Source organism: Pezoporus occidentalis, unplaced genomic scaffold (genome assembly GCF_034315485.1).
Source record: "Pezoporus occidentalis ecotype Australia unplaced genomic scaffold, CSIRO_AGI_Poc_V1 ctg19, whole genome shotgun sequence".
Taxonomy (NCBI): Eukaryota; Metazoa; Chordata; class Aves; order Psittaciformes; family Psittacidae; genus Pezoporus; species Pezoporus occidentalis.
This window is the reverse complement of record NW_026913748.1, coordinates 6831846-6859450: the sequence shown is the minus strand read 5'-3', so window position 1 is coordinate 6859450 and position 27605 is coordinate 6831846. Positions and strand designations below refer to the sequence as shown.

Here is a 27605-nt window from a genome sequence, read left to right as displayed (position 1 = left end):
ACAAAATAAAAAAAATGCAAGAAGAAAAAGAAATAAAAAGCAAAGCATTTAAGAACTATGCTAGAGTAGCTTATGTTTATTTTACAGTATACACTGAACAAGCTATCCAGAGAGAAAAGTTCTCTTCCAAAAATGTCCATAAATTTGGGATAACAGTTGAATATTATCCTGTCATTTTGAAATAGCGTATGTTAAAGAATCAAGATATGCCTTATACTTTTAAGCTGACAGCTACTGAAAACAGTCTTCAGCAAAAGGTATTAAACTGAGCATTTGCCAAGGCCAAAAAAAGAAAGCACAGTGAATGTACCAACTCAGTGGAAGAGGATTTCTGATAGAAAAGATGTGAGGGCAGTGATGCTAGCAGGACCATTCTGAAAAAAATGTAAACCAGACCACTCTGGGACTAAAAGCCTGATGATGTTGCTGAAACACCCAAATAAAAAGCTCATCTCCTAAAACCAACATTGTTTTCAAGAAGAACCTTTCAAACAGGTTCTGTCTACAGATGTGAATGGAAAAGGTTCTACCCTGTTAGCTATAAAGAAGCTGTACCAAATCTGATTCAAAAGTGGCCATTCCCAGAAACTATACTGGGAAAAGTATGTAAAAGGATAAGGTTGATTGAAGATAATGTTACCACACTCATCAAACCACACCTTGCTACAGCATCTTCATTATCATGAGAATGTGAGATAGGAAGTATACAGCTTTATTTTGGTATCCACAAATGCACACTACAGTGTCTCACAGAATAGCACGTTTGGCATATTTCTTTTGTGTGCTTAGCCAACAGATTTATTAAGAGGTATCTTCTATGAAATACATTCTGTTTCAGTTTCAGAGGCACTGAGGAAATCTTTGGTTCTGATCAGGTTGCGTTACAGTACTGCGGGATGGCAGCAATCTAGTTTGGGCAGAATCTGAACTGCAGCTATTATAAGGCTTTTTTTCCTTTTTTTTTTTTTTTTTTTGCCTCAGCAGATGTTTATTTTGATGAGGATAAACTTAAACTTGATAATGAAAATGGTTCTGAGTTTGGGGATCTTTATAGACACAGAAAAGAAGTAATTTTAAGGAAAATTTAATGCATTCAACAAGAGTGTGATGTACCTGTAGAAGTAAGGTTGGGAAGCTTAACTGAAACAGAAGATGCTATCAGAAGCCTCACAACATAATTCAGGACAAAAATCAGAATAAATTTGGAATAGCATGTACTTACCCCTTCTATTTAACATTAACCAGCACAGCAATACTTTAAAATGATCTTCCAAATGTTCAGCTTTTCATTCATACTGTGAGGTTTTTACCCCAGTACAATAATGTTTGAAGCTTTAAGCATACAGAAAAACAAAGCAGCCTCCTTCAACTACATTTCAGCTGTCATTTGTTCATGTGATCCAAGCATACTCAAAAAGAACATGCATGGAAATAAGCAGTCGAAGGCTACAAACTGTCAAAAACTATGTGACATGCCCCATCTTTTTGAGCAAGGACATCTGCATATTCCATACTAAAATGTGAAATCTGTGCTGAAAGCAAGAGATAAGAGAAAGGGAAGAAGAGATGCTGTAAATTAAGTAGTAAAAACCAGCAGTTAATTGCATCTCACTGATACCCTTTATATAATGCCACTGCATGGTCTCTACAAGAAGGATGCTTAAAACTTTCACTGTAGGGAACTGTACCTTGGAAGATATGATCATGAAAAATTTCCTTTAAGAAGAAATTACATAAGATGTTGCAGTTATTACATGACCGTTGTACTCAAATGCACCAGAAAAATCTACTTTATCTCACATTCTGGGTCAGGGGCCACTTTTGCAGTGCCTAATAAAGTTTTTACCAGTAACTTCATTTAATGCTCTCTCCTGATTGTTTCATATAGTAATGATGAAAAAGGAAAAAAAGATCTCTTTTCAGAGATACAGAGATAGCTGCATGGCTAAGATTCTTTACCCTTATGTATACTTGTAGGGTAAAGTTGCATTATGGCAACTCTCTTTCAGTTCCCAGCATGTGGGACTTCATCAAACGTAGCATGAACAACTCAAGACATTGAAAAAGCACAGGGAAGCTTGCAGACAATCGGTATTGCTGGTGTTCAGAAGGGAAACAACCTGGTCAGTGCTATTACTGCCAGTGGGACTGCTAAAGCTAAAAGCTGGACTGCTGCTGAAAGTGAAGGAAGACAACATATGCTTTCCAGAGCTGCCATCTGGTGAGCTACAGTAAATCCATGACTTAGAGCTAAGTCACAAATTTACATGCTAGAAGGGAGCTGTGCAAAACAGGAAAGTAGGAACTAGCAGGAAAGCAGCCTCTATTTTCTGCACCTGTAGCAATCTTCTATCAAGGCTGGCACTGAGCATGCCCTGTTGGCAGCTGTAATTTCTAGGACCAGATGAGGCTCTTTTTGTTTATCTACAGAGAGTATTTTGCAACTCAAGTTTCCAACTCTTTCTCACTCTTGTTTTTTTTTTTTTTAAAAAGGGGACAGATTACTTGTAATGATAAAGTTCATTCCAGAATGCTCAAAAGAAAGGTGCTGGAACTGCATCACTCCAACCCAGCTGTCACCCCAAAACTACCATTATGCTTGATCCCAATTTCTATGAAATCTGTTCAGTATTTTAAATAGATACATAATAGTGTTCCATATAAAGACACTTTAAGTCAAACTGAGTATGTTGGGTCACTAAGGATAAGAGACACTTCACGCCTTAGAGCTAGGAGTTAATTAGCCAATTCTGAAAAGAAAGTGACAAACTGGAAACATTTCCTTCTCCAAGGAAGAAAAGAAAAGAAAAAAAGTTTTAATTAATTTCATCAAGAAGAATGGCCTAGCAGCCAGATAAGAAGGGAATGAAATAAGTTTCTGAGAGCATGATTAAATCTGTCTGAATTACCTGGGGTGCTTCAAGAAGACTGGCTTGAAAAGCTGACATATTCTAGCATGAAAGGGATCCTCTATTTGCAAATGAAGAACATGTTACACAGAAACAGGGAATACTTGACTGGAGGCACCTTGTCAGGACAATGAAATGGAAGAGAGCCATAGGAGAGAAAGGAAAAGAGGGGGAAAAAAGAGCTTACCAATTTAATCTTAGTCTAAGAATGTTAACTACGTATTTATCTTGCAATATCTAATAGCTGGCTTTGGATGTTATGGATAAGTAATTTTATTTTCATTTCATAGTAATGTGATTAAGAGTGATTTCAAATTAACTGAGTGATAACAACAGAAGTATGCACTGAATCTATAAACCAAGTGACTGCAATATCTATGATTACCCAGAATATTTTTTCATCCAAAAGAAGAGAAATTATTTGCAAAGATGCACAGGCTAGTTAGGAAAGCTGGTTTCACAGGAACTGGGATGACTGCAGGGTGGTGAGGCACTGGAACAGGTTGCCCAAGAAATGGTAAATGCTCCATCCCTGGCAGTGTTCAGTGTAAGGCTGGACAGAGCCTTGGGCAACACGGTGTAGTGTGAGGTGTCCCTGCCCATGGCAGGAGGGTTGCAACTAGACGATCTGAAGGTCCTTTCCAACCCAAGGCATTCATTTTATGATCCTATGAAAAATACTAGCTATTGACCAGTGGTAATAAGAAATGCTCTCAATTGATGAGTGAAGTACTGAAAGGCACATCTGAAACACAAGAGTTCAATGCCCTCATCTAAAGCAGTGAATTCACCTTGTGCACATGTCAAAAATGGAACTTGATCTTCACAAGTAACACAAGAACTAAAGGTAACATCTCAATTTGGTCACAGACTAAATACAGGAGAAGTAACTTAGACAGCTGGAAGTCTCACAGCAGAAAAATGCTGTCTCAACAAGGTAGCTGAGAGAAAGCTGAGAGTCAACTATGCTCTATTCTATTTGCCCACAAGCTGAGCAAGATAAAGGATGCGACAAAAAGGGATGTGAATAATGGAAAATGGTTCTTTCAAACTGAATGACAAGTGCAGTGGACCACCCCATCATATTTTTCTTGCTGCTTTCATTTTGTTTTTCAAGATCAATATTATGCAGCAAATTCTTACAAAAAACCAAACAGAATTTGTGGAGTTTGTCCTAGAATACACAGTCATTTACCACAGTAACTTAGAATCATGGTTGGAATCATGGAATTTTGGTTGGAGGGATCAATGAAGGTCACCTGGTCCAACCCCTGCTCAAAACAATGCCAAATTAGAGCAGGTTGCTCATAGCTTTGTTCAGACAAGTTCTGAATATCTTCATGAAGACTCCTCAGCCTCTCTGAGCATCTTTTTCAGTATCTGACTCCATCACTGTGAACTTTTTCTGCCGATTACTTCACTGGAACTTTGACTGGAACATGTTGCAACTTGTGTCTGCTGCCTCTCAACCTTTTTCCTGAACACATCTAAGAAGAGTTGCTCTGTCTTCTATGTTCCTATTAGACAGCTGAGGGACCACAGTATGATCTCCCATGAGGCTCCTCTTCTTGGTCCTGAACATAATCAGTTCTCTCTGCCCCTCCTTCCGTGTTATGTTCTGTAGCACCTAGTCATCTCACTTGCCTGCCTGCCTGACTCACCCCACTATCTCAAAGTTTCTTGTATCTGGAAGCCCCAAACTAGACAAAGTATTCCAGAAGCAGCCTCACAAATGCCACACAGAAGGTAAAACCAACTTTTCTTGCCCTACCAGCTGTACTTCTACTAATGCAGCCCAATATTGATTTGGCTTTCTTCAGAATAACATGACACTGTTGACTCAAATTCAGCTTGTCCTCAGCTACTCTTTGGTCCTTCTCCATGAACCACCCTTCTAACCAGCTGACTCTTAGCCAGTATAGATGGGGGGGGATATTCAACCCCAAGTGCAGAGCTTTGTGCTTGCCTTTATAGAATATAGCAGGTTTCCACCAGTTCATTTTTCCAGCCCGTCAAGGTCACCCTAAATAGGAGCCCTGCCCTCCAGCATATACTCCCCGTAACTAGTCACGTCAGTTTGCTATCATCCATTAAAATGCTGAAGGTGTATAGTGTCTCATCATCCACATCATTAAGAAGACATTAAACAGTTCTAATTACCCTCTGAGCCAGTCATCTCATCACTGAAGGCAATCTTGTTGGTCAGGCATGATTTGCCCTTGTACATCCACGCTGGCTGTTCTCCATCACTTTCTTGTCCTTCAGGTGCTTGAAGATGGCTTTCAGTCTACTCCAAAAACTTTCCAGCACATGAAGTTATACTGACTGGCCTACAATTCCCTGGATCCTCCTTCTCATCCTCCTTGAAGATAAATGGGATATTTGCCAGTCATGAGGAGCTTCCCCTGACAGCCACAAGATTTTGAAGATGATAGAGTCCTCACTATGGTATCAGCTGGCTCCCTCAGAAACCCTGTATGTATCTGATCTGATTCCATCAACCTGCATATTTCTTGCAGTGGTCTTCAAGTTCATCTTCTACTTCTGTGGGTAACCCTTCACTCCCGCAGACTCTGCCTCTATGCTCAGGGATCTGAAAGGGGTCCTTACCAGTAAAAAAGGAGGAAAAGAAGCTACTGAACTCTCCATCCTCTTCAGTAACCTTTTAAAAAGGTCTCCTGCCCAACAGTTCTCTGTAACTATCATATTGCCAAGTCTAGGGTCTGTTAAAGCTTCTGGGAGTCAGCTAAGGAAACGTGTGCACCAAGACTATTTTACCATAGACACATAAAATTCACTCTGCCCATAGAAAGTGAAAATCTAGTCAAAAGAGAAAAAAATCTAACAATTTGGGGGGTATAAATTTTTGCACAGAAGTTAGACATTAGAGATGAAAAATAACTTTCAGATTTCATTCCTTAGAGTAAACGTGATGTGACACATATGGGTTAGCCAAAATGTTTAATGTTGCATGAAGTTTGAATGATAATTTCAGTTAATCTGATGATGATGGCATGCTAGGTAATTTGTTAAATTTGGGATATATGAATGTAAAGACATGTTCTAACATGTCTTCCAAAAATAATGTTGTATTTTGATGTTTCAAATAGTATGGTTGCATCTGAAAAAAAGCAAATTGCGAAGAATTCCTCTCATCTCTGAGAGCATTTGACTTGGAGCTCTTCAAAATTCACAGCACACTGTTGACATACAAACATTCTCCCTAGTGCCATATCCAATCACATCTTTCTAATGCTACCTCAGTTCAAATTCCCACAGGAAAGCAACACACTTCGTGAATACACGTACTGAAAACAGCAATAACATAAAAACGGCTCCTCAGTGTTTCATATAATTAATTTCAGCAGTAATAAGAAATAAATCAATTCATGCGAGTGAGAATTCTGAGGTGATGTACAGCTGTGAATAATTTTGCTTTGTTAAGATGCAGTGAAATAAGACAAGAAAAGAGGACCTTTGACAGAAAAGATACAGATTCCGTTTCAAAGGCAAAAAGCTCTGGTAATCACTATACCTAATTTGAAAGACTGTGCCATTTTTCCTCTAAGTAGAATTAAGGAAACATACTACATAGAAAACAATTATTAGAGGTCGCTATTTTTCAGAGATGACCAAGAAAATTTAAATGGAAACTTCTTTGAACGCACTGTATCTGGCTCTGCTGAGCTAAAACTAACCATTGCTGACTCGACATGCTTGAAATTTTTATCATTTCCATATGTGATTAATGACCAGCATAGTGGCAGAATGAAGACCTGAGTCTTCTGAAGGTATGAACTAAAGAGTCAGACACACTTCCAGTGAAATTTCTCCCGACTGCCCAGGCACTTTCTTAGTGTTCACATACACAGCTTCCTAGAGGTATAGTACAAAGGTATTTCCATCACAAACTCACAGGTACCACAGGCTGTATATGCCTGTAACTAAGTACTCTGCCTTTATTTTTTTTACCAATTACTGAATAGTATCCTGAGTTCTCTGCATTTGCTTAACTTTCTATGCACTATTATCTGTTATTTTCCTTCTGTTATAGAATGATTGTATGTTTTAAATACTTCTTTGGTGATTAAACATGTTCTGTTTAACATAAATTTAGGACCTTGGAAAAAGGACTGAAATAATCCCCTCAGACGTAGGATTTTGTTTTTACTTTGACTTTATAAGGCTACACTTGAGTTGCTATACTGACATTTAATTTTACATGGACACTCATAACAGACTTTTATCTGGATTCATGCCACCAGCATGCACTCATCTAATCACCAAGCCACTTTGCTATGTGGAAATAAGGTTCATAGTATTTTTTTATTACTTCCTATTGCATCAAATTCTCTTCAGTATAGCAAAAACCCCAACAAACTTCTTTCTCTTAAGATATGGATTACTTGCTTCGAAAGATGACAGACAGTACAATTAAACATGTAATATAAACTATTTGAAAACCTGACAGTAGAAAGCTGGACATTAAAAGACAAGCCTCCTGATCTACTGCTCCAGCTATTATTCCATTCCAGTGCTATACTACAAAGATAAATTGTTGATAAATAGCACGTTCAATGTTATTCGGCAGACGAAAAAAAAAGATGTAGTTGCTTGTTACCCAATCTGAAGCTAGAAATCTTGCTTTTGCTTTATTAATATAGCTCATTCTTTCCTTGAAAAATATTTTATTGCTCAATATAGCACCTGATTTTGTCGGTTTTGTTATCTTTTTCTACCTCCTCTTTTGCAACATGTATACATAAGAACCACTTAAAAGCACCATAGCATATGACTTAATGGCATTTTTCTTTTTTTTTTTTTTATTGCTGCAGGTAATGACACCAGACTTGTATTATTTGGCTTATTACTCTTGAACTCAGCATTGGAAAGTTCTTTGTGTAAAGCTGTCATCAACACAGATGCTTAGCCAAAAACTCCTTAAGGAAAACTGCTTTAATCCCCATGCCTTCCAAGATTATTTTATTTACTATGAATCTGTATGACATCCACTTTAGGCCCTTAGACTTCTGAGCAGTAGCAGCAATGCGGATTAGACTACAATGTTCATATCCACTGAGTTTATCAATGTGAGAGAGAGAATGAAAACTTAATAGCTCAGAAAATTCAGAGGGTTTACACTGACTACAGTGAGCAAAGCTATTCTTAATGAGAACAGCTAAAATTCAGAGTATTTTTTCGTGTTTCTAGAAGACAGACATACCTAACACAAATTTTCACATATTAAGTTCTTTTCCAGGAAAATAAATTTGCTTTGATGTCTGAAAAAAATAACTGCTTGACACCATTAAGAGAAAAAATAAAGTCATGACTCCCACAGTAGCTTCCAACATAGAGTGTAACTTTACAGAATGGCTGTTTCTTCGTATGTTGAAGTTAACAGCAATTAGGCAAACACTGAAAGGCATAGGAAAGGAAACAAGTGCTACCACAAGCTCTGTTAATTTTCCTACTTGTCCTTAAGAGAAACTTTTAATTGTGTTTCTGTCCAGCAGGGATTTTGCAGTTCCAAGAGCAGTCATTTCACCTATTATTCCCTGACACTCTAGACTTACTTTAACAAATACATGAAGAACTCAGCAACTAGACATCATAGCAATCAATTTTAAAAAATAGGAAAAAATAAAATGAAAAACCCCAAACCATAAAACCCTTAGGACACTGTGAGGACAGAATGGACAATCTCTTATCAGAAAACTCTTCAAAGATCCTAACACTTGGCCAGCTCAAACTGCAGTCACACATTTTCTAGCCACATTTTACAGTATGTTCTAAATGAAAGAAGTAAGAGTTACGGTTACATTGTTTGGAAAAGAGAAATCATGTCAGGTCTCAAAGAAAACACACCCAAAACACACCTTAAATCCAGTTCTCCCTCTTGTTCATCACAAATTCCAGTATAGGTGTAGGTATTGATAAAGACCTATAGCCATATGGATTGAAGCAGAAATATCTTTGACAGGTGGACTCCATTACATTTAGCACTACATCAGCCAGACAAAGCACATCCAACTCCACTCACAGTGGCAGCTGGTAAATACCCAACAGAAGTTCTGCTCATGCAAGAAAAGACACTGCGTGTATTTCAGAGAAGGCTCACAGAGCAAAAAAGCTTCCTGGCAGTTCTTTTCTTTGGGACCTGAAGAAAAAGGGTCATTCAAGGACAGCCCTCCTCTCCCCAACAATTACAAGTATGCCAGTATGACACACTGAATATGGAAGGTATTGATGGACAAAAACATGATTAACTTTCAATCTTTTTCCAGTTTGTGGGAGGAAGGAAAATATGCAGCCAAGGCCACAAATGTGATGTCTGCGCCAAACCAAGGTCAGAACACCAACACAATCTGAAGGCGTCAGCAGCACTGCAGCATCATGGGATTCCACTCACCACCACATTTCTCAGTGTTAATCAGGAATAGAAAAGTTGGATGCTGGTCAGTAACTCAGAAATTCAGTCAAGCAGTGGCTTTCTGGGCAAAGACATGGCCTGAAACAATTATAACCATTCCTTCATCAGAAGTCATGGACACTTTCTACCAAATGGTTTCAGAGCCTTAGATAATGTGCTCTGACTTGTATGACTTGCATTATGTAGGCCATAGACATTTACTTCTAGCTATCTGACCAAAATCTATGTTTAGCAACTGCTTTTAAGATATAAAAATAAAACCATGAGCCATAGCTGAAAAACTTCACAACATGTTGTCTCTTGGTAGGTTTTCTTCAATAGTTTATCACTCTGTGCCTTCAACAAATGTATCCTTTTGCTAATTTACTTATCTTTAACCCTCAGCTCTTCATTCTTTCTGACAGCACAACACATTCAAACCGCACCAAAACTGGTTTTGCAACATCACCACAAGGTTTCAGATACAGATGCAACGATAAAAATCCAAATGTTAAAGTATATGTGACTAGTATTTTAAAGGAACTAGTTTTGCACTCAGTAGCATGCATCAGAGAATATGGCTAACATTCCATCTTTTTTCTTCTTGAAATAACTGATAAAACCAGTAATATTTAAACTGTCTAGCTTCCAGGTCCTCTATTTTTTTTCCATTGAAAGGCTTCACTGGTAAGTCCCCGTTCTTCCCAGTGTACTACAACACTGATTTACAGTGGTTTGATATAAATTCTTCCCTTCAAGTACAAGTTCCTTCTAAACATGCACCCTATCCAACCCATCCTCCTACACAGACTTAACCAAATCCCTGATCTCTCATTTTGTAGATCATGTAGTTTGATGTGCAATCTTCTGTGAGATCACAATTTTAGCTGAATAGACAACAGTCTCATAAACACCCTTATTAAAAGTGAATACTGACCTTGAGGTGAGGCTGAAGGAAGCAGCAAATCCAGGAAGGAGGTGCGAAAGAAAAAGAGTTAGAGTTTGTGAAAACAGTGTCCAGAGATAAGGCAGTTCAAGAATACAGGACAAAACAGGCAGATCTAAATCAGGTAATGACATACAAACGCACAATCTTTCACAAACACAGAGCTGCACGTTTTACAGACATCAATTTAACAACAACAATAACAGAAACAAACAAACAAAAAAAAAAAAAAGAAGAAAGAAAAAGGAAAAAAGGATCTTTACATTAGATTACACCATTTCACTTAGAGGCAACTTTCTGTAGAGAAAATATTCTCTAGTACGTAAGAGTTCTTGGAAAAGGGAAATATGCCAACTGTAGAAAACTCTGGATTTACGCCACATCACTAGAAGTACCTTTCTTCCAGAATTCTAAATAACATTTTTAAAATGTGGCATTTCGCTCTCTGAGATGAACCCTAATGTGTTCCTTTATGTCATCTTCTATGGCCTTATTTTATCCCCATGAGCAAAACACATTATTTTTCACTTTTTCTGCAGATGACCTAGACTTGTCAAAAGGGAATACATAAAAGGGGGAAAAACTCCAACCATGGAGTAAAGCCTTCAAGACATGAAGGCTTGTCAAAGCTAAAAGTTCACCTTTCTTAATTTTGACATTGAAGTCACCCTTCCAAAGACAAAAAAATAGCATCTGCCTCTTCTTCCTGCAGTGTTGCTGTTTTAATTCTCCCATATAAGGTGCAATCTAAAAACAATAATGACCACAGAGACATATTTTTAACAGTTCTCTCCAACATTGTTCAACAGCAGGATTGACCAAGACAAAATGCTGGAGTCCCCTGTACAACATGAGGCCCTATAGGTTCATTATTGCTTTTTTTTTTTCAAATATCTCCAATATTTTTTGATAGGCGTCTGCTGTCAATTTCACTGATAACAGCAAGGTAAGTCAACAAGGAGCCGTCAGTACAGATATTTCACCTTTTTCAGTTGGTAGAAGAGAGGAAAAGTTAATGTCTTTCTATTCAAAGTAGCAATTTGGCTTCTACAACATATGTGGCACTTCTCCCATGGCAAAATTTCACTCTAAGAAGGCAGGATATGGCCTGGAGAAAAATATTTCTATAGAACAGGCTAACTGGTATTATGTTTGGTATATGAAACCAGACAAATGAAATTTGAAGTCCTTATTTCTGGCATATATTTTACAAACAACAATGTAGAATACTGAATTTGTACAAGCAGCAGTTTCAGAGTGAGATACAGCAGAGCAGTGTCATGTTGGTCTGTAACAGACAAGTTGATGTAAAGATACTTTTCTTTCCCTTTTAAAATAGCATTCTTCAAACCAAGTTCTTCAAGGACAGCTGTTGTAAAGTTTGTGTTATTGGGGATTTTTGTAAAGATGAGACTTGCAAAATGCCAAATACCACATCTCATTGTTTGATCTTGAAGTGAGTTATAATGTTACAAAAGCCTGAGTTAATTCATGTAGGGAAGTGTGTAACTAACAATTCTGACTGAAATCCAAGAGTAGATTCTCTAAGCTGAGCTGCAGAGCTACAACTGGTCAAACAGATTTAATAAAAGGAAAGAAAAAAAGTGAAAATAAAACACTTGATTAAACATGGGAATAATAAGGCATGGGGAAAAAAGCCTTTTTTCTGATTGCTACTGAATCTACGTTATGAAAGTTTAAGACCTCTCATTTTGCGTTTCAGCGATCCTTTGTAGTTCTTGGTTCTATTGCAATGATGTTGTTATGTTTTTTCTTCAATTTAACAGTGAAAAAAAATAGAGGCTAGAATTCAGAACAGCCCTGTAGGATCTGAATGAACCATACTGTTCTTTCAACTGCTATTAAGGGTAGCATCTTTTGTTGGCAGAAGATGAAGGAAGGCAGAACAGTACCTGAAACGCTATGCTGAGGTCACATGCAATTTTCTGTATGCTACAGAAGTATTATTTACCCAGCTGCACAGGATTTAAATGGAGAATAATTATTGCTACATCTTCATTTTGGTTTTGAATAAATTCTTTCTTCCAAAGAAAGATACTTTTTGTGTAATTGGTAGCCCCCTTTTCAGTGTTTGCTTTTTGTTCTGTTTTTTGCTTTGTTGTTTTGTTTTTTTTTTACAGGGATTCAAAATATTTTTAAAAATGTGGATTTTCAGAATAATCATTATATTTATCCAAACAAAAATGAGGAATTTTTGAAAGCACATTAAAATTGGAAAAAATCTGGAACTGTGCTGTCACTCAAACTAAAAATGAGGCTGGAAATTACCAGCTATTAGGAAGTCAGTGGAGTTTTGCTGCAGACTGGAGGTGAAGCCTCAGTGCATGGGACTACATCAGTGAAATTGAGCAGAGGAGCATAGCAAGCATCTGCCCCAGGAAGCAGCCCCAAGCAAGCAGGATCAGATACATACCGAGACATGCCCATTACAGAGCAAAATAATAATCTTTAGTTTGCATTATTTCCCTTCGAGCAAGAGCACACACTTGCAGCATTCCTTACAAGATCCAGCAGCAGCGTTTCTGCCCAGCCCCATTAACTGTGTACTCTGATGCAACAGTCACACAGGGAGACAAGACAATTGTAACACCAAACAGCAGTCTCAGAGAAACCCATCTTCTTTCAAAATGCCATCGCATTCATTTTAAAGATACAGCTGGCCTAAATCTGATCGCTGGGTGCAGAGCAAAAAAATCAGTGAGATGTGAAAACTTTAGTAATTTAATTATGAAATATATATATATTTAAAAAGTTATTGATTAGTCCAGCTATAATTTTTTCCACATGCTTGTATATTATTGGGAGTGGAATGAGTCTGCTACATTAGTCTCAGATGTACTTAGAAAGAAATTTATGTAATCATTTATATTTAGTCAACCTTTGAATTCCACTAGTTTGACAGTGAGTGACTGTGTATATTTATTACTTTGCCATTCCTTCCAAGCAGTCTGACAGGGAATAGAATGCACTTGATCTTCCTAGAGTCAGTCAAAGCAGGAAGGCATATTATGTTTACCACTTTTGATACCTTTTCTTGGTAAAAAGAATCATGGCTTGTCTTTTCCTCTCTTTTTAGCTGATATTTAGAGGAGCGTTTAATAGGGAAGAGACGGAGAGATAGAGAAGGTCTGCGCGTGCATCCATGTGCATATGCATACATGAACCTAAGAGCACAGTCATGATCACAATGGCCATGGAGCCCTAATGTTGCTATTTTCACTGTCTTACTGACGATTACTGGATTTTCCTTTTGTTCTTACTGTACTCCAGAGCAATGTAAGAATCTGACAGTTTTATTTTTACTGTATCAGTTGTATAAAAAGTTTTGGGTTTTTTTTTTTTCCTCCTTACCTACTAGTTTGTGAGTCAAATCAAAGATGTTGACTGAAACAAAGCTAGAAAACAACTTCTGAAGAGATGTAGTCGAAACAGGTAACAATGAAACCCTAATGTGCAAACTAGGCTCATTATTTGCATGATGTTATTTCTTATCTGGTTTTATAATTATTTTAATTATATCATAGCTGTTATACTACTGACTTAGCAGTTACGTTAGGAGATGTTTACTAAATAATTGCTACAATTCAAGCAGAGTATAAATCATCAAATGACAACTCCTATATTCATTACAGATAATTGACTTAAGCATGAGAGGGAATGCTAGACAACCACCTTGATTTAATGATTAAAAAAACCCAAGGCTTGAATGCTACAGGAAATTTGGCAGGAAAAGAAGCTTTCAAAAAAGTTCACCATCAGAACTTCTAATTACTTGTAAGTATTTCCGTAGTACAGGGTCCTTCTTGGAGGATCCAAGATCAGATCCTTAGCCTTGGTTTAGCAGACAAACAAAGCTTTCAGCCTATTGCTGAATTTAACAAAGGAGAAAGTCTGTACTCAGTTCCATAGAGATGAATCACTCTAATAGTGTTAGTCCTGTCTGCTTGAATATGGCAATAATACTAGGGCAACACCAGGCAAGCTCATTCAGCCAATGCCTGCACCAGCCCTGACCTCTCACCAGGTGAAGGGCTGGAGTAATTGCGGTTTTTGACCTTGTTTTTTAGACCAGCTGTTTCTTCAATATCAAAGTTTTTCCCAAAACACAGGAAAAGGGAGAGAATGGAAAATAAATAAAGAACAAATGGAAAAAGGATATCCCATTATATAAAAAAGGTGAGGATGGATTGAGGAGTCATGGTAAAATCACTATGATGGCTTTTTTATCTGGTGCTCTCAGCAGATGGATTTGCAATTACTGGCAGTCTCTCTGTCTCTTTTTTCTTAGATGTAGGTTTCAAAAGCAATTAGTAAATTTGAGTATTGACCTTAAGGCACTTCAACAAAGGTTGACTTTCAGAGGGCAGACACCTGCCTTCTGAAAATCTGCACATTTCCCGGTGTCTGAAGTTAAAATACCTGTAGGTAAACGTATTAGCATCTCATATTCTTATCTGTTTAAAGTAGTTATGTTGATACAAAATGTATTGTTTTTTCCTCTGTGAAACTTAATGTGGGACTTTGGGTGTAGTGTTCATTCTGTATGAAGATAAAGCAAGAGTGAAAAGAAAGAAATGACATTCATTTCCCAGCTTGGAAATGATGAAAATCTTAGTATTCAATAGATCTGTGTGCTCAGAAGTGGAGCTGGGCTAACTACGGGCCTCAACTTCTTTCCACTGGAAAACCTTGCTCTCAGTTGTTTGCCAAATATTAACAAATTGTGCTGAATTTTTCCATGACAGGTGTCAGCCACACCCAGGACTTTTTCAGGACAGTTTCAGCTACATCCCTCATACACCAAAGGCAACACTCTTGTGGAAAAAAAAATTGTTCATATAGTTAAACACTGTATCACTTTATTGTGATGCACAGACTCAAGTGGTTAATTAAAACTACACGGCAATTTTCAGTTTGGAATGTCCTCAGTTTTCAGTGATAAATCTTAGAATCTTAATATTCACTTAAGCTATGGATTTTTGAGGGAAGTGGATGAGAACAACCAACTCTGCCTTATAATATCATGCAACCAAGAGATAAATATATTCAATTTGCTTTTATGAATTTTTGATATCAAAATGGATTCAAGTACTTCAAAGTAATATTTATTTATTTCAGTTTTTCCTATGCCTGAATCAGAGTGCAATTCATTTTTGGAGGACTCTAATGAGTTACAATAATACAGAACTATAGTCATACCATCTCTCAAGGTTAACTTTAATGGTGATGAAATTATGACTTCATGAACAGCTTTTGTTCTTTAATTTGACATCCCTTTTACTTTAAACTACTTTCATGCCCTTATGTGGTTCACGTTTAGAAATTCTCTAAAAAATATATGTAGAATTCACAGAAACAACCAACTTGAAAACCAAAGACAACTACTGTAAAACATGAGTAGTAGTTTGAAAATACGTATTTCAACTTCAAATTGTTGACTTAAGCTTAGTGCATAATTTATTAGTATAGTTTCCTTTTCACTATTCTAGGAAACCATAAAGTTGATGGAACGTGCAGTTAATTTCTCTCTCTATCCTTCACAGACTGCTACACAAACATATTACTGTCTCAAAGACATACTGAGTAAGATACTTGTACTGTCCACATTTGTCAGCACTCCTTTGAGATCACCCTATGTTTTTTAACGTTTCATTTTTATTTACTATTGAGAAGAAACATTTAATGTGAGGAGTATACCTTTTGGCTGCTACACATCAAAGTTTGAAGGTTTCTTTTTGAATGGGGCAACCTTAAGTTCTTTTTAGAAAAAAATCCCCCAATCTCTTTCTTAAAATAGCCATCATTTCCAGCTGTTCTTAATGAGACGTCTGGTATTCCAAAGCTAACTACCGTCTTCATTTGCTACCAAAGCAAAGTTAAGGTTCCTTCAACAAAAAAATGGTAGTGTCCTATGTCTTTACAAGGACTACCTATCATGCATAGCAAGCATGCCAAATTAATATCAACTTTAGGTCTGTAACTGGAACCAGGACTTCCATATGTATTTAGTCAGTGCTTACTTCTGAAGCAACATATACATATATATATTTACTTCCACCACTCAAGAACAGTTCTTTTTTGCAGAATACATGCACAAATACCTCTGTGTGTATGCTACCCATCTGAAGGTTGTGATGGTCACATCCCTGATTATTAGCAGTATTTTTCTTTCTTTAACCTTCCTTTTTTTTTAATTCCCTTGTTCTTATTACAGGATAATAATCACAATAAACCTCAAGAATAAGTCAATACTGACCTCTATCAATGAGACATTTTAGAACAGTTGAGTTTTAGGTGGTTCAGGCAGAACTGATAGCAGAGGTTAGAACTAAAGGTGAATCACAGCAAGAGAATTAGAATAAAAAGCAACAGCTTCTGTTGACTTTAAATCAGGGAGAATAGCAGCAAACTTCCTCTGGATTGTGGTTATAACCACTGTGACACGAGCTGAACGCAGAGACTGTTAGAGCTTGTACTTGACATAACCAGTTCCTGTTTGACCTAAGAAAAAAAGCATAATTGCAGCAGACCCAAACAGCAGCAGCAGCAGCAGCCGGGCAGCCAGCAGTGACATTCCACCCCATAGGAAACAGAAGCCTTATAGAGCACTCACTTTCCCAGGAAGTCCCACACAAACCCCCCTACGTGTTGTGGTGCAGGGACCGACACCTGGTAGGGAGGGTGCAATTTGCGGGAGGTGTGCTTTCTGAGAAAAGGCATAGTCAAAAAAAAACCCCACACGTACAAAACAAACCAACTCATGGAACCAGGACATGACAGTGAAAATAGAGAGAAAAATTGAGGAAGGAAACAAAACACAAAATGAAAAGTTACAGAGAGACAGGAGGTTATGGAATGACAATACAAAAAGCAAACAGTTAGTTATAAAGGAAGTGAATAACCAGACACCTACAAAACCCTCTATACCACCACAATCTGGGGACAGAAACAAAACTTAGAGGACTGTTCACCCACAGAAGAAATGCAGACCTATAGCCCACCTTCCTATAACAAAAAGCAAAGTCCTGCCCACAGAGGATATAAATCAATGAGCTTGTGATTTCAACCTCATGTTGACTCTAGAGTATTTCCAAAACTTTTGTGTAGCATGCACCATACTTAACGCATTTTTTATATCTTTCCTTCCATTCACACTGAAAAGCATCCCCCACACAGTAATTGCAACAGTTATTGAAGAATGGAAGCATTTCCCTCTTTATTTTAACTTGAACTGAAGGCAGCTTTGCCATCATTGAAAGGGCTTAAGAGAACAGTTCTCTGCTTTTTGTTTCATCTTCTTCTCCTATCTTTTTTCCTTCTCTGTTCCCCTACACATACCTCCCTAACAGGCGACTCATTTCTTCTATTCTATAGGTGAAACCATTCTACTATTTCACTTCTCCTGATGACATACATTCTAGCTGTCATATATAACTAGCATAAAGGAAAACTCCAGGGAGACACTCTTTTGAAAAATCTTGGGTTTGTTAGTACAGTTATTCTCTGACTGTGATTTATTTCTTTTCATCTTGCTCTACATGGAATAATAGCAGTTCCTGACAGGCACGGCAACATTCACTTTTGTGCTTTCTGACAAATGCTTCTGCAATCACTAGGGTTCTTCTTTGCACAGCACAGTTTGAACAGCTGTAGAAGCGTTAGAAGTCAAGACAATTTCCAGCTTGCTCTGCATGGACCACAGTTTAGGAAGGACTTTTACAAGGCAAAATTATTTATTCTTTTCAGGAAACTAAGGCTCTAGCTCTAAACATGCATGTATCATGCCTGGGTATATCAGTTCAGCCATGAAAGAATACTTTATAAACAAGCATGGTAGATAAAACCAGGACCAACCTATGCATTGAATAGGCATGTTAAAATCTCTGCTTTGTGTAAAAACTCACAAGGAGATTCCCCCCCTCACCTTGATTTACACAGCTGCTGGCAATCACAAGATAACAAAAATAGTCTTTTCTTTACATTGCTAAAACACATACTAGAAGTAAAAGAAAGACATACTGTACGTTATCTCAGTGCTGGTAGAAAAGATGACAAGTTAAAAAGAGAAGAGTACCACCATTTTTTTTTTTCTTGAAAAGAGTGAAGATCTGGTGGTAAGAAGGAATGGCTAACACTAAATAGTCATTCACCAAATTGTTATGGAATGATGCCCAGTCATTTGATGATTTTATGCTTTCACCGATGGAGCAATGGTTTGGTCTATGACTGAAACAGCAAGAAACTACCGCTGTAACATGAAAAATAACTGCTTTGCAGATATCTAGAATTGCATCTTTTGAAAGAAAAAGCTCTTTGCTAACTCTTTGAATACTGGGTATCAATGCTTTTATCTGTAAAAGAGGAAGCCCATCTTCGCTTCTTTCTTATTTTTGCTTTGTAGACTATAAACTCTTTCAATTATAGATTACTTCGATGTGCTTATTCAGTGTTTGACATTGCAGTTCCCAATCTTGAATGCTAATGTAATAAGAAAATGAGAATTGCATTAAAAGTGTGCATAAGGAAACTATTCCTGCTACTCCAATCTCATCTAGGTATCACATTGAGGAATGATAAATATTTCTGACCTGCTTTTCCTAAACAATAATTACTTCTGCACACAGAAAAAAATAATGCACTGTGAACATATTTCTTCCCTATACCTTACTTCCAACAGAAACTTATTGCTTATATCTTGATCCCTAGTCAACTTGCATGTCCCAAGATGATGACATGTTGAACTTCACGCCCAAGATGGGCCCCTCTAAGGGAATAAAAAAAAAAATCACACAGAAAAATATGGCTTGTAACTGCTATTTAAGATTTTTCATGTCTAGAGTTAATGCACCTACTCTATACACCTATTGCCTGAATGTTAGGCTGAATGCATCATCTATCAATGGGCTGAAAGCTATATTACTTAGAAAAAAAAGAAAGACAGTTAAAAAGGATGTATCCTCACTTTTGAGTGTTCACATGAAGCTTGCACCACGGGTATAAAGAATTTTAGTTAAATAAAACAACTACTTAAATAAAACTAACAGGATGCTACTTACAATCACAAAGAGAGAAGAAACCTACCTGACAAGTTGAACTATTTCAGATCTCTGTCACTTTCAAGGAAATAAGAATGGACTTCGTAGAAAAGAGTTTTTCAAATTGCTCAGAGGGGCCCATAATTTGACTGTCATCAAGTCACTGAATAATAACTAACCACTGTCATCCTAAAGAACCAGTGCTCACTTGCCCTCATCGTCCTGACACTAAATGCAGGGCAGTTAAATAGTGCTAAGATAGAAATTAGACAGACTATGCTGGCACAAGGCAAATGGGAATAATCAGCTTTTCTAAGTTAGTATTTTGCTTTTCTAAGTTAGTAATTTTTCACTCAGAACAGTAAAGTACACAAAAAGCCCCAAACAGGTACTACTGCCTAGAAACTCACTCTTGGTCCAATGTAACATAAGAAACTGATAGAAAACAGGACCTGTTTCAAGTCTTTCCCAATATCTACTATTTATAATTGCAATACGAACGTCATGGAATCATAATAAATTATACTTTTTGTACATTAAAGTACTGAAAAAAAATGTGAACACTAGCTCCCACAGAAAGATAGAAAATGATGAAAAGTGCTGAATCAGATTTCATTTGGACAAAAGCAAATGTGTTCATTTGGCTTCAAATGAGCCAAAGTTTACCTCTGTTCCTACCAGTACAGAGTTTCAATATCACTTGTCAGAAGAACCTAGGTAACTAGTATCACAGGCTATTAAAGTACTTTTTCCTATTAGTCCTTAGGTTTTTTTTAAACCATGCTTGAGGAATTTATTAAATCAAAAGAATTAATTGCTCTCCAAGAGCAACATGGTGTCGGCAACTTTTCCTATCATCTTCATTCTGTTACAGCTCTGTCTACCCTTCTCGTTCTATCTGTATCAGCCCTGTTTTTAAGCAGCCAGGTAATAGAAGTATACAGTAAGAAACCTTTTCGTTTATCATCTACCAAAATAAATGATTGAAGGCAAAAAAACCTCTAGACTTTCCCAAAATAGGAACTCTAAGATTTTTAGGAGAAGAAAAATGGACTAAGTTATCGCTAACTTTAATCAGCTTTTTTGCTCCTTGGGTACCTTTATACCATGCTCACCTCTCTAGTTCTGCTATCTTCTTATCCTTATCGTTCTTTTCATTTTCCATCTCTTTCAAGATTTCCAGAAGACGATCCACTTCAGCTTGAGCCTTGCTAGATTCTTCCCGATACCGTGTTACCTCCCTTTCCAGCTGCTGCATACGATCACTCAGCTCTGGGCTGGCCCTAGCCTCCATTGTTGCTTCATGAGCCTGTAAGAAAAAGATTCAAGAAAAAACACTTCATTCAAACATATATATTTTACAGATACTATGATGACTGCAAAACATTATCTAGATATCTGTTTTAAGCTGGAAAGAATAATCATTACAAAGAAATAAATATACAGCACTTGTGCTACTTACAAGTATTGGGAAATACTTCAGAGGAAATAAAATTTAGAAATAAATTTGCCTTTTTTGATTCAGTCTAAAAGAATTAAAGTGAATTTTTTTCATTAGAATTGATGGAAGAATTAAGTGAAAATATGAAAAAGTTAAACTTCTTTGAAAGGAAAGGAAAAGAAATGTAAGAGTGAGTGGGTATAAAATAGTCTAAAATACACTTTTGAAACAGTGGTATGGTTGTAGAATTAAGTATCAGAACTATTTTTAGCCTAGATAATTATAGAATCATAGAATAGTTAGGGTTGGAAAGGACCTTCAGATCATCTAGTTCCAGCCCCTCTGCTATGGGCAGGGATATCTCACACTAAACCATGTCACTCAAGGCTCTGTGCAACCTGGCCTTGAACACCACCAGGGATGGAGCCTTCACAATTTCCTTGGGCAACCCATTCCAGTGCTTCACCACCCTCACAGGAAAGAACTTCCTCCTTATATCCAACCTAAACTTCCCCTGTTTAAGTTTTAATGTGTTACGCCTTGTTCTGTCACTACAGTCCCTAATGAAGAGTCCCTCCCCAGCATCCCTATAGGCCCCACTTCAGATACTGGAAGGCTGCTAGGAGGTCTCCACGCAGCCTTCTCTTCTCCAGGCTCAACAGCCCCAACTTTCTCAGCCTATCTTCATACAGGAGGTGCTCCAGGCCCCTGATCATCCTCGTGGCCCTCCTCTGGACTTGTCCCAACAGTTCCATGTCCTTTTTATGTTGAGGACACCAGAACTGCACACAATACTCCAAATGAGGCCTCACGAGAGCAGAGTAAAGGGGCAGGATCACCTCCTTTGACCTGCTGGTCACGCTCCTTTTGATGCAGCCCAGGATACGGTTGGCTTCATTGCTGCCTCATGTTCTTTTCTCATTGACCAACACCCCCACGTCCTCCGCAGGGCTGCTCTGAATCTCTTCTCTGCCCAACCTGTAGCTGTGCCTAGGATTGCTCCAACCCAGGTGTAGGACCTTGCACTTGGCATGGTTTAACTTCACAAGGTTGGCATCAGCCCACCTCACAAGCGTGTCAAGGTCCCTCTGGATGGCATTCCTTCCCTCCACCGTATCAACCGAACCACACAGCTTGGTGTCATCGGCAAACTTGCTGAGGGCGCACTCAATCCCACTGTCCATGTCAGCGACGAAGATGTTGAACAAGACCGGTCCCAACACAGATCCCTGAGGGACACCACTCGTTACTGGTCTCCAGCTGGACACTGAGCTGTTGTCTACAACTCTCTGAGTGCAGCCATCCAGCCAGTTCTTTATCCACTGAGTGCTTCACCTATCAAATTGATGTCTCTCCAATTTAGAGACAAGGATGTCGCGTGGGACAGCGTTCAACACTTTGCACAAGTCCAGGTACAAAAACAAATCCCAGGTTAACAGCCTTCAATAATCACATGAACATGCAATGTTGTATAGATTTGCACAGATGGTGTTGATGTACTGAAGTCCTGACTAGTTATCTGAACCATATAGACTAGGACTAGCTGGAGTCTGGCTACCTGCTGAAATTGTCTTTGCCTAGTTATCTAGGAAATATGATTTCTCAATAACTGGGGGACAAAAAGCCTCAGAGAACTGAGTGTTTCTGTTTTTTTTTTTGTGGGGTTTTGTTTGTTTGTTTGGTTTTAATTTTTTTTTATAAAAAGCACCGATGTATTAGTAAAATTAATTCAACAGTTCCCAAGCATATCAAAGACAAAGGTAGCACTTGCGCTAGAATTCAAACCAGCAGACTAAGGACTATCTATCCATTCTCTCCTGACCCTTTGCTCTTGTATCTTGAACCACTATTTGATGTCAATTAAAGGTATTTCAGAATTGCTCATTTTCGCGTTAGTGAAGAACAGGTTTGGTGGAGATATCCTGCCAACCAAGACTGCCGGCAAACTCAAGACCTTTCTCTTGTCTGAAGTGAGCCTACAACAGGCAATAAGACTACAGACTTTTCCCCTCCTTATGTGCAGCTTTGGAAAGTTGTTTTACAAGCTGCCAATGTTCTGCTCCAAAGCACAGTAAGTCTAAATCCGATAGACCCAGTGGCCTTTAAAGGTAATTGGACAGAACTGTAGCAGCATAAAACTCAGAGTTAAAAGCTGCTGCTTCCAAAGAACCAAACAGAAAAAAAATACAATTGGCCAAATCTGTTTAATTATTCAGTAAAATAAGACTGGAGGAAAATATCTGTTCATCGACCCCAGCATTTTTGCTTTGAAGTCTCTTACTTTTAATTAGCTCCATTCAAGCCAAAGCCACATTTTAGTGAAATCCAAGAGAATCTCGAAGCAGAACATTCTAGGACTGAGGAATGTCTCGATATCAGGCTTTTCTGGGACTATGACCTTGGGACAAATCTGGGTTTCTCAAATACTGGAACACTTCTCCTGCCTGAGGGTTGATGCTAAATTGGTTTGGTTTTCATTTTTTTTTTTTTTAAAGCAGGAATTCCAGGAAGCTGGACAACCTGCATAGTATTTTAGCCTAGAATAAACTGCCTGGCAATCCCCAAATTTCCTGATCAGATCCCAGCAGAAGAGCCCAACAACCATAGAACAGAACCCTTTCCTGAGGCAATACATTTAGGAAGACTTAAAAGGATCCTTACTTCTGAGTGACTTTCAAGTCAAACCCTGACAACTCTCTACTACTGAGCTGTAAATCTGAAAATTTTGCTTCTGAGCTTCTGACTGAGACCTGGCTCCAAGTGCATCCCTGGTGAGCCTGAAAGTTTTGAGAAGCCTTTTGTAGTGAAAGCTGTTGATGCTTCCAGATCCCTTACTGCCCCATAAGCACTTCAAATCACACACTCTTGGAAAGGGCTCTCTACAGCAAGTACAAGTCTAATTAATATGTTGCCAAGATGATTCAGACTCCAGGAGGACATTGCAGCAATGAGATCGACAAGTGTGTTGGTTCCACAAACAGCGGCAAGCCTCAGGGAACATACTTTACTTTGGAAGGGGAGTGTTGGTGGGTGTTCCTGAAATGTCCTACTGGGATTTCCAGCCCGCAGGAAAACTGAAATATTTGGTTTTATTTCAACTATTCCTAAATTTCAAACAAAATCCCCATCCTTCCCTCCCAAATAACTGCTTTGAAGGAACTGGGAATCCTGTTTTCAAGGGGCATCTATAAACCTACTGGGAGGCATCTGTAAAGTCTACTTGGGGCATCCATATTCTCTGAAGAGACACTATGTTTAGAGTTAAGTCTGGTTTTCACCAGACACAGAACCTGAATTCTTCTGTACTAGATTTAGGTATTTTTCAAACATCTCTATTTGTTTGTTTTAGCAAATACTCCTCCAGGCTCTTTAAAGTCATCCAAAATACATAATCAGATAATCAAGAAACTTCTTTAAAAAAACAGCAAAGCTAGGCTGTTAGCCTGGATTACTCAACTCTCTAATTCAAAATAAGTTATAAGACCTAATGCAATTCTACTGCCAGGACAGTCCTGATTTATATTACTCTGTGTTAATAAAAGTACCTCCACAACAACCCGAGAGACACTACTGAGAAGAGGAAATCAATTTTCTGTTTCAGAAAATTAGCCAACAAGTCCATGTGTCTGGTTCTTGTAGAACAAAAGGGCTATTTACATGACATAAATTATTAGTTAAGACACGTAACACGTATTATTTGTATATAATGCACATAAGTATGGATACTTTCACCTAACACAAAGAGAACGTTATTTGATATGGTGTAAACTGGAGACCACTTCCTGAGTTGTGAATTACTGACTGATTTTGGTCCATTTTGCGGGTTATGTACAAAATACGTGTCACATGATCGTATCAAAAATCCTACTGGATTCATTTATTGTACAGGAGAGAAAACCAATGCATTTAGAGGTTTCCCACAAACTCGCATCAAGATCTGGAACAGATGAAATTGGCTACCTTCCCAATGCAACATCGTGTGAAATAATTCAGCAGTATTTTTTTCTAACCGAAAAGAAAGTTAAACACAAATAATGAATTCCTATACTCACAGAAAAAAAACAAACCCACACAACTTCCCCTGCCCACCAAAGGTGTACAAAAATTCCAAAATAAGGCAGTAATTTGATTTTTTAAACAGAATCGACATATAAAGTGATAAATGCACTAAGACAGTTTCTGCTGTTATTAAGAGACTGTAAGAAGTGCATTTCCATGGGTTAAACATTTAGCTCTGCCTGAGACAGTGTTCCTAAATCTGCAACCTCTTAATATAGTTACAGACAAACGTGAAAAGGTATAAAAGTATGATAAAGATTAAATAAATTGAAAAACCAGCTTGCTTAGGGTGAAGGGAACATTGCACTTTCTCCTGTGACAAATGAGAAATAAGTATGACCACTGAGTTTACCTGATAACAGGATATCTTAAACCTCTTAACTGTTACTACTGACCCTGGCATTAGCTCTCCACGTCTGCTCCTGTGTGGAGTCAAAAAGGTGAACTGAAGCTGTTTTCAGGAGCACAATCAAACCTGCGTGTTTGATTCTGCACTGGTCTGCATAAGAAACACTGTCATGTTTAGCCAGAAAACAGCACTTTCTTAAGCTATGTTTTATTAGCAAAGCTCATCTTATAGTATTAATCTTTGCCAGTGTTAATTTAATTTCAAAGTGGCTCAGCTCTGAGAATAGTTTAACCTTACTACTTAGTTTAAGCCTACTACTGCGGATATGTTCTCAAAGTTCTAAAGAGGAGCTACAAACTAAAAGGTGGTTTAACAGCTTTCTGCTTTTTTGCTCTTAGCCATCATTTCCCTTCTGGAATGTGGTAAGTGATGGGGTGAATATTTCAGGTACCTAAAGAATAAAAGAAAGAGTGATTGTTCCTCAGATAAATGTAGTATAACTTGTATTGCTTCCACAGAAAATCAGCTGACAAAGCCAACTTCTACAGCTAAAACAAAGATGACCAATGTTTCACAGAAATAACCACTATTTACAGATGGAGAGGAGAGGAAGACTAAACACATTGAAAGGAATTTTCAAAGATGATTATTTCTCGTGCCAAAAAACTCTTTACTAAGAGGCAAGGTAGCCTTACACAGCTTAAAGCATGCCAGAAGCAGGGTAGAAAACAATAGCACAGATCTGATTTAAAAGTTCTAAAATGTAAATAAAAATTCCAAACATTATGACAAAAATTCCAAATCATTATTCCTAAAAGATTAACCAAATCAAACAGCAAATAATTCACTGCAAACACTTTCTACTTTTACCTATGAATTGAGACAGTAAATTCAGTTTAACATTTCACATACAAATGTTGCCAAGAACTTTTGGCCACAAAACAGAAGTTCCCAAGAATCTGAAATCCCATTTTAATCCACCCTCCTACTTCCAAGTGTGCCTCACGTCTCCTAAAAATAATAAAAGCATGCATAAATACAAAACTGTATTATGATTATTTACTGCAAAAGAGAAACACATATAATGATTTCACTTTTCCTATCGTGAAGGCAGCAATTCAAATGATAAAACATGTGTGCTGCATTCTCTTGTGTCTTTATTAGTTCATCAAATTATAAATTTGAAAACCAACCAGTCTTGCTCCTCCCTTTAGTTCCAATGCTTTGAAAGTCACATACCGTAATGCAGCTTTTCAAAAAGGCTGTCCTGGAAGTAAAAGTGAATTCTTTTATATACTATGTACTGGAAAACTTGAGCCTGTCACAAAGAGTTGTTTGTTATCTTATTAGTGACAAAATCTTTTCAACGGTTAGTCTCTGTAAATGTGACAGTAAATTTAGACACCGAAGAAGCAAGTATTTGGTTGGAATAATTTCATAAAGAAGGTTCAAATTGTAAATAACAGGGAGATGCCTTGAGAGAACTCATTATTAAAAAAAATGATCTCTTCAGAAATATGAGTTCCCATAGTCGTTAATAAACATTAACAACTTGCTCTCTTTAAAATTTATGCCAACACAGTGTGCAAAGAGGAGGGAAATGCCCATTGCCTTCTTTGATTGCTTTATTTGTGAACATACTTCAACCCCCTTACCCATGTCTCCTCTAAACTAGGTCTTGCTCACCTGAACATATGCTACTATTTTACAGAAATAGAGCTTCACTCAATGTGCAGAAGGGATTTACTCATCAATAATCAGATAATCAGTACTTGGTTTTTTGATATTCAGTGCATGGCTCTATGCCTTGTTTAAGTTACAAAATGACACTGAAAAGAAGTATTTACCCAGTTTTTGTTCTATTGTGCTGTAGGCTGTTTCTTGGCAAATGGTAACTAACAACTTCATAACACCACCAGTGGGAAATAAGGATGTGTTATTATACCTGCTGTGCAGGTGAAAAACTGAGATACAGAAATATCTGGTCTTACTCAATGCAAAAGTGGCATAAAATAATTAAGTTATAAATGCTGTAACAAACACCTCAAAATGAAAAAATGAGAAAGGCCACAAAATGTTGCATTGACCATTTCCTAGTTTTTGGATATTTAATTCCTCAAAATTAATGTTATCTTAACAAGGTTTCTAAATGGGGTAGAGTAGATACGTTTTAATTTTTTAAGTGTAAGAAAATAGGGGAAAACCCCTCCAATTTTCTACTGCGTGAGATGATTCTGACATTGTTATGGACCATCAATATGACTGGAATTTTAAAAGCCACCACAGAGACTCTTGCACCTTACCCTGTATGCTGGCCGTATCACATACAGTTTGTTCCCACATCTTGTATTTTCTGACTTCCAAGTAATGGGGAGTCTCAGAAACTGTGCATGCTATAAAAGATTTCATAGAGAATATGCTCTCTTGGGCACA

At 37.6% G+C, this 27605-nt stretch overlaps 1 protein-coding gene across 11 annotated transcripts in view; it reads right to left on the bottom strand.

Annotated features, from left to right (window-relative positions):
- Positions 1-27605, bottom strand: part of ERC1 (ELKS/RAB6-interacting/CAST family member 1) — a 296380-nt gene that overhangs the window by 151704 nt on the left and 117071 nt on the right. For 8 of the 11 annotated variants that reach the window (XM_062616671.1, XM_062616673.1, XM_062616663.1 and 5 more), the window contains 2 exons: positions 20439-20632; positions 10259-10270 (listed from right to left, as the gene is read on the bottom strand). In XM_062616671.1, the coding sequence (XP_062472655.1) occupies positions 10259-10270; positions 20439-20632 (206 nt within the window). The remainder of the gene's footprint in view (positions 1-10258; positions 10271-20438; positions 20633-27605) is intronic. The other 3 variants (XM_062616665.1, XM_062616668.1, XM_062616670.1) reach the window with 1 other exon arrangement.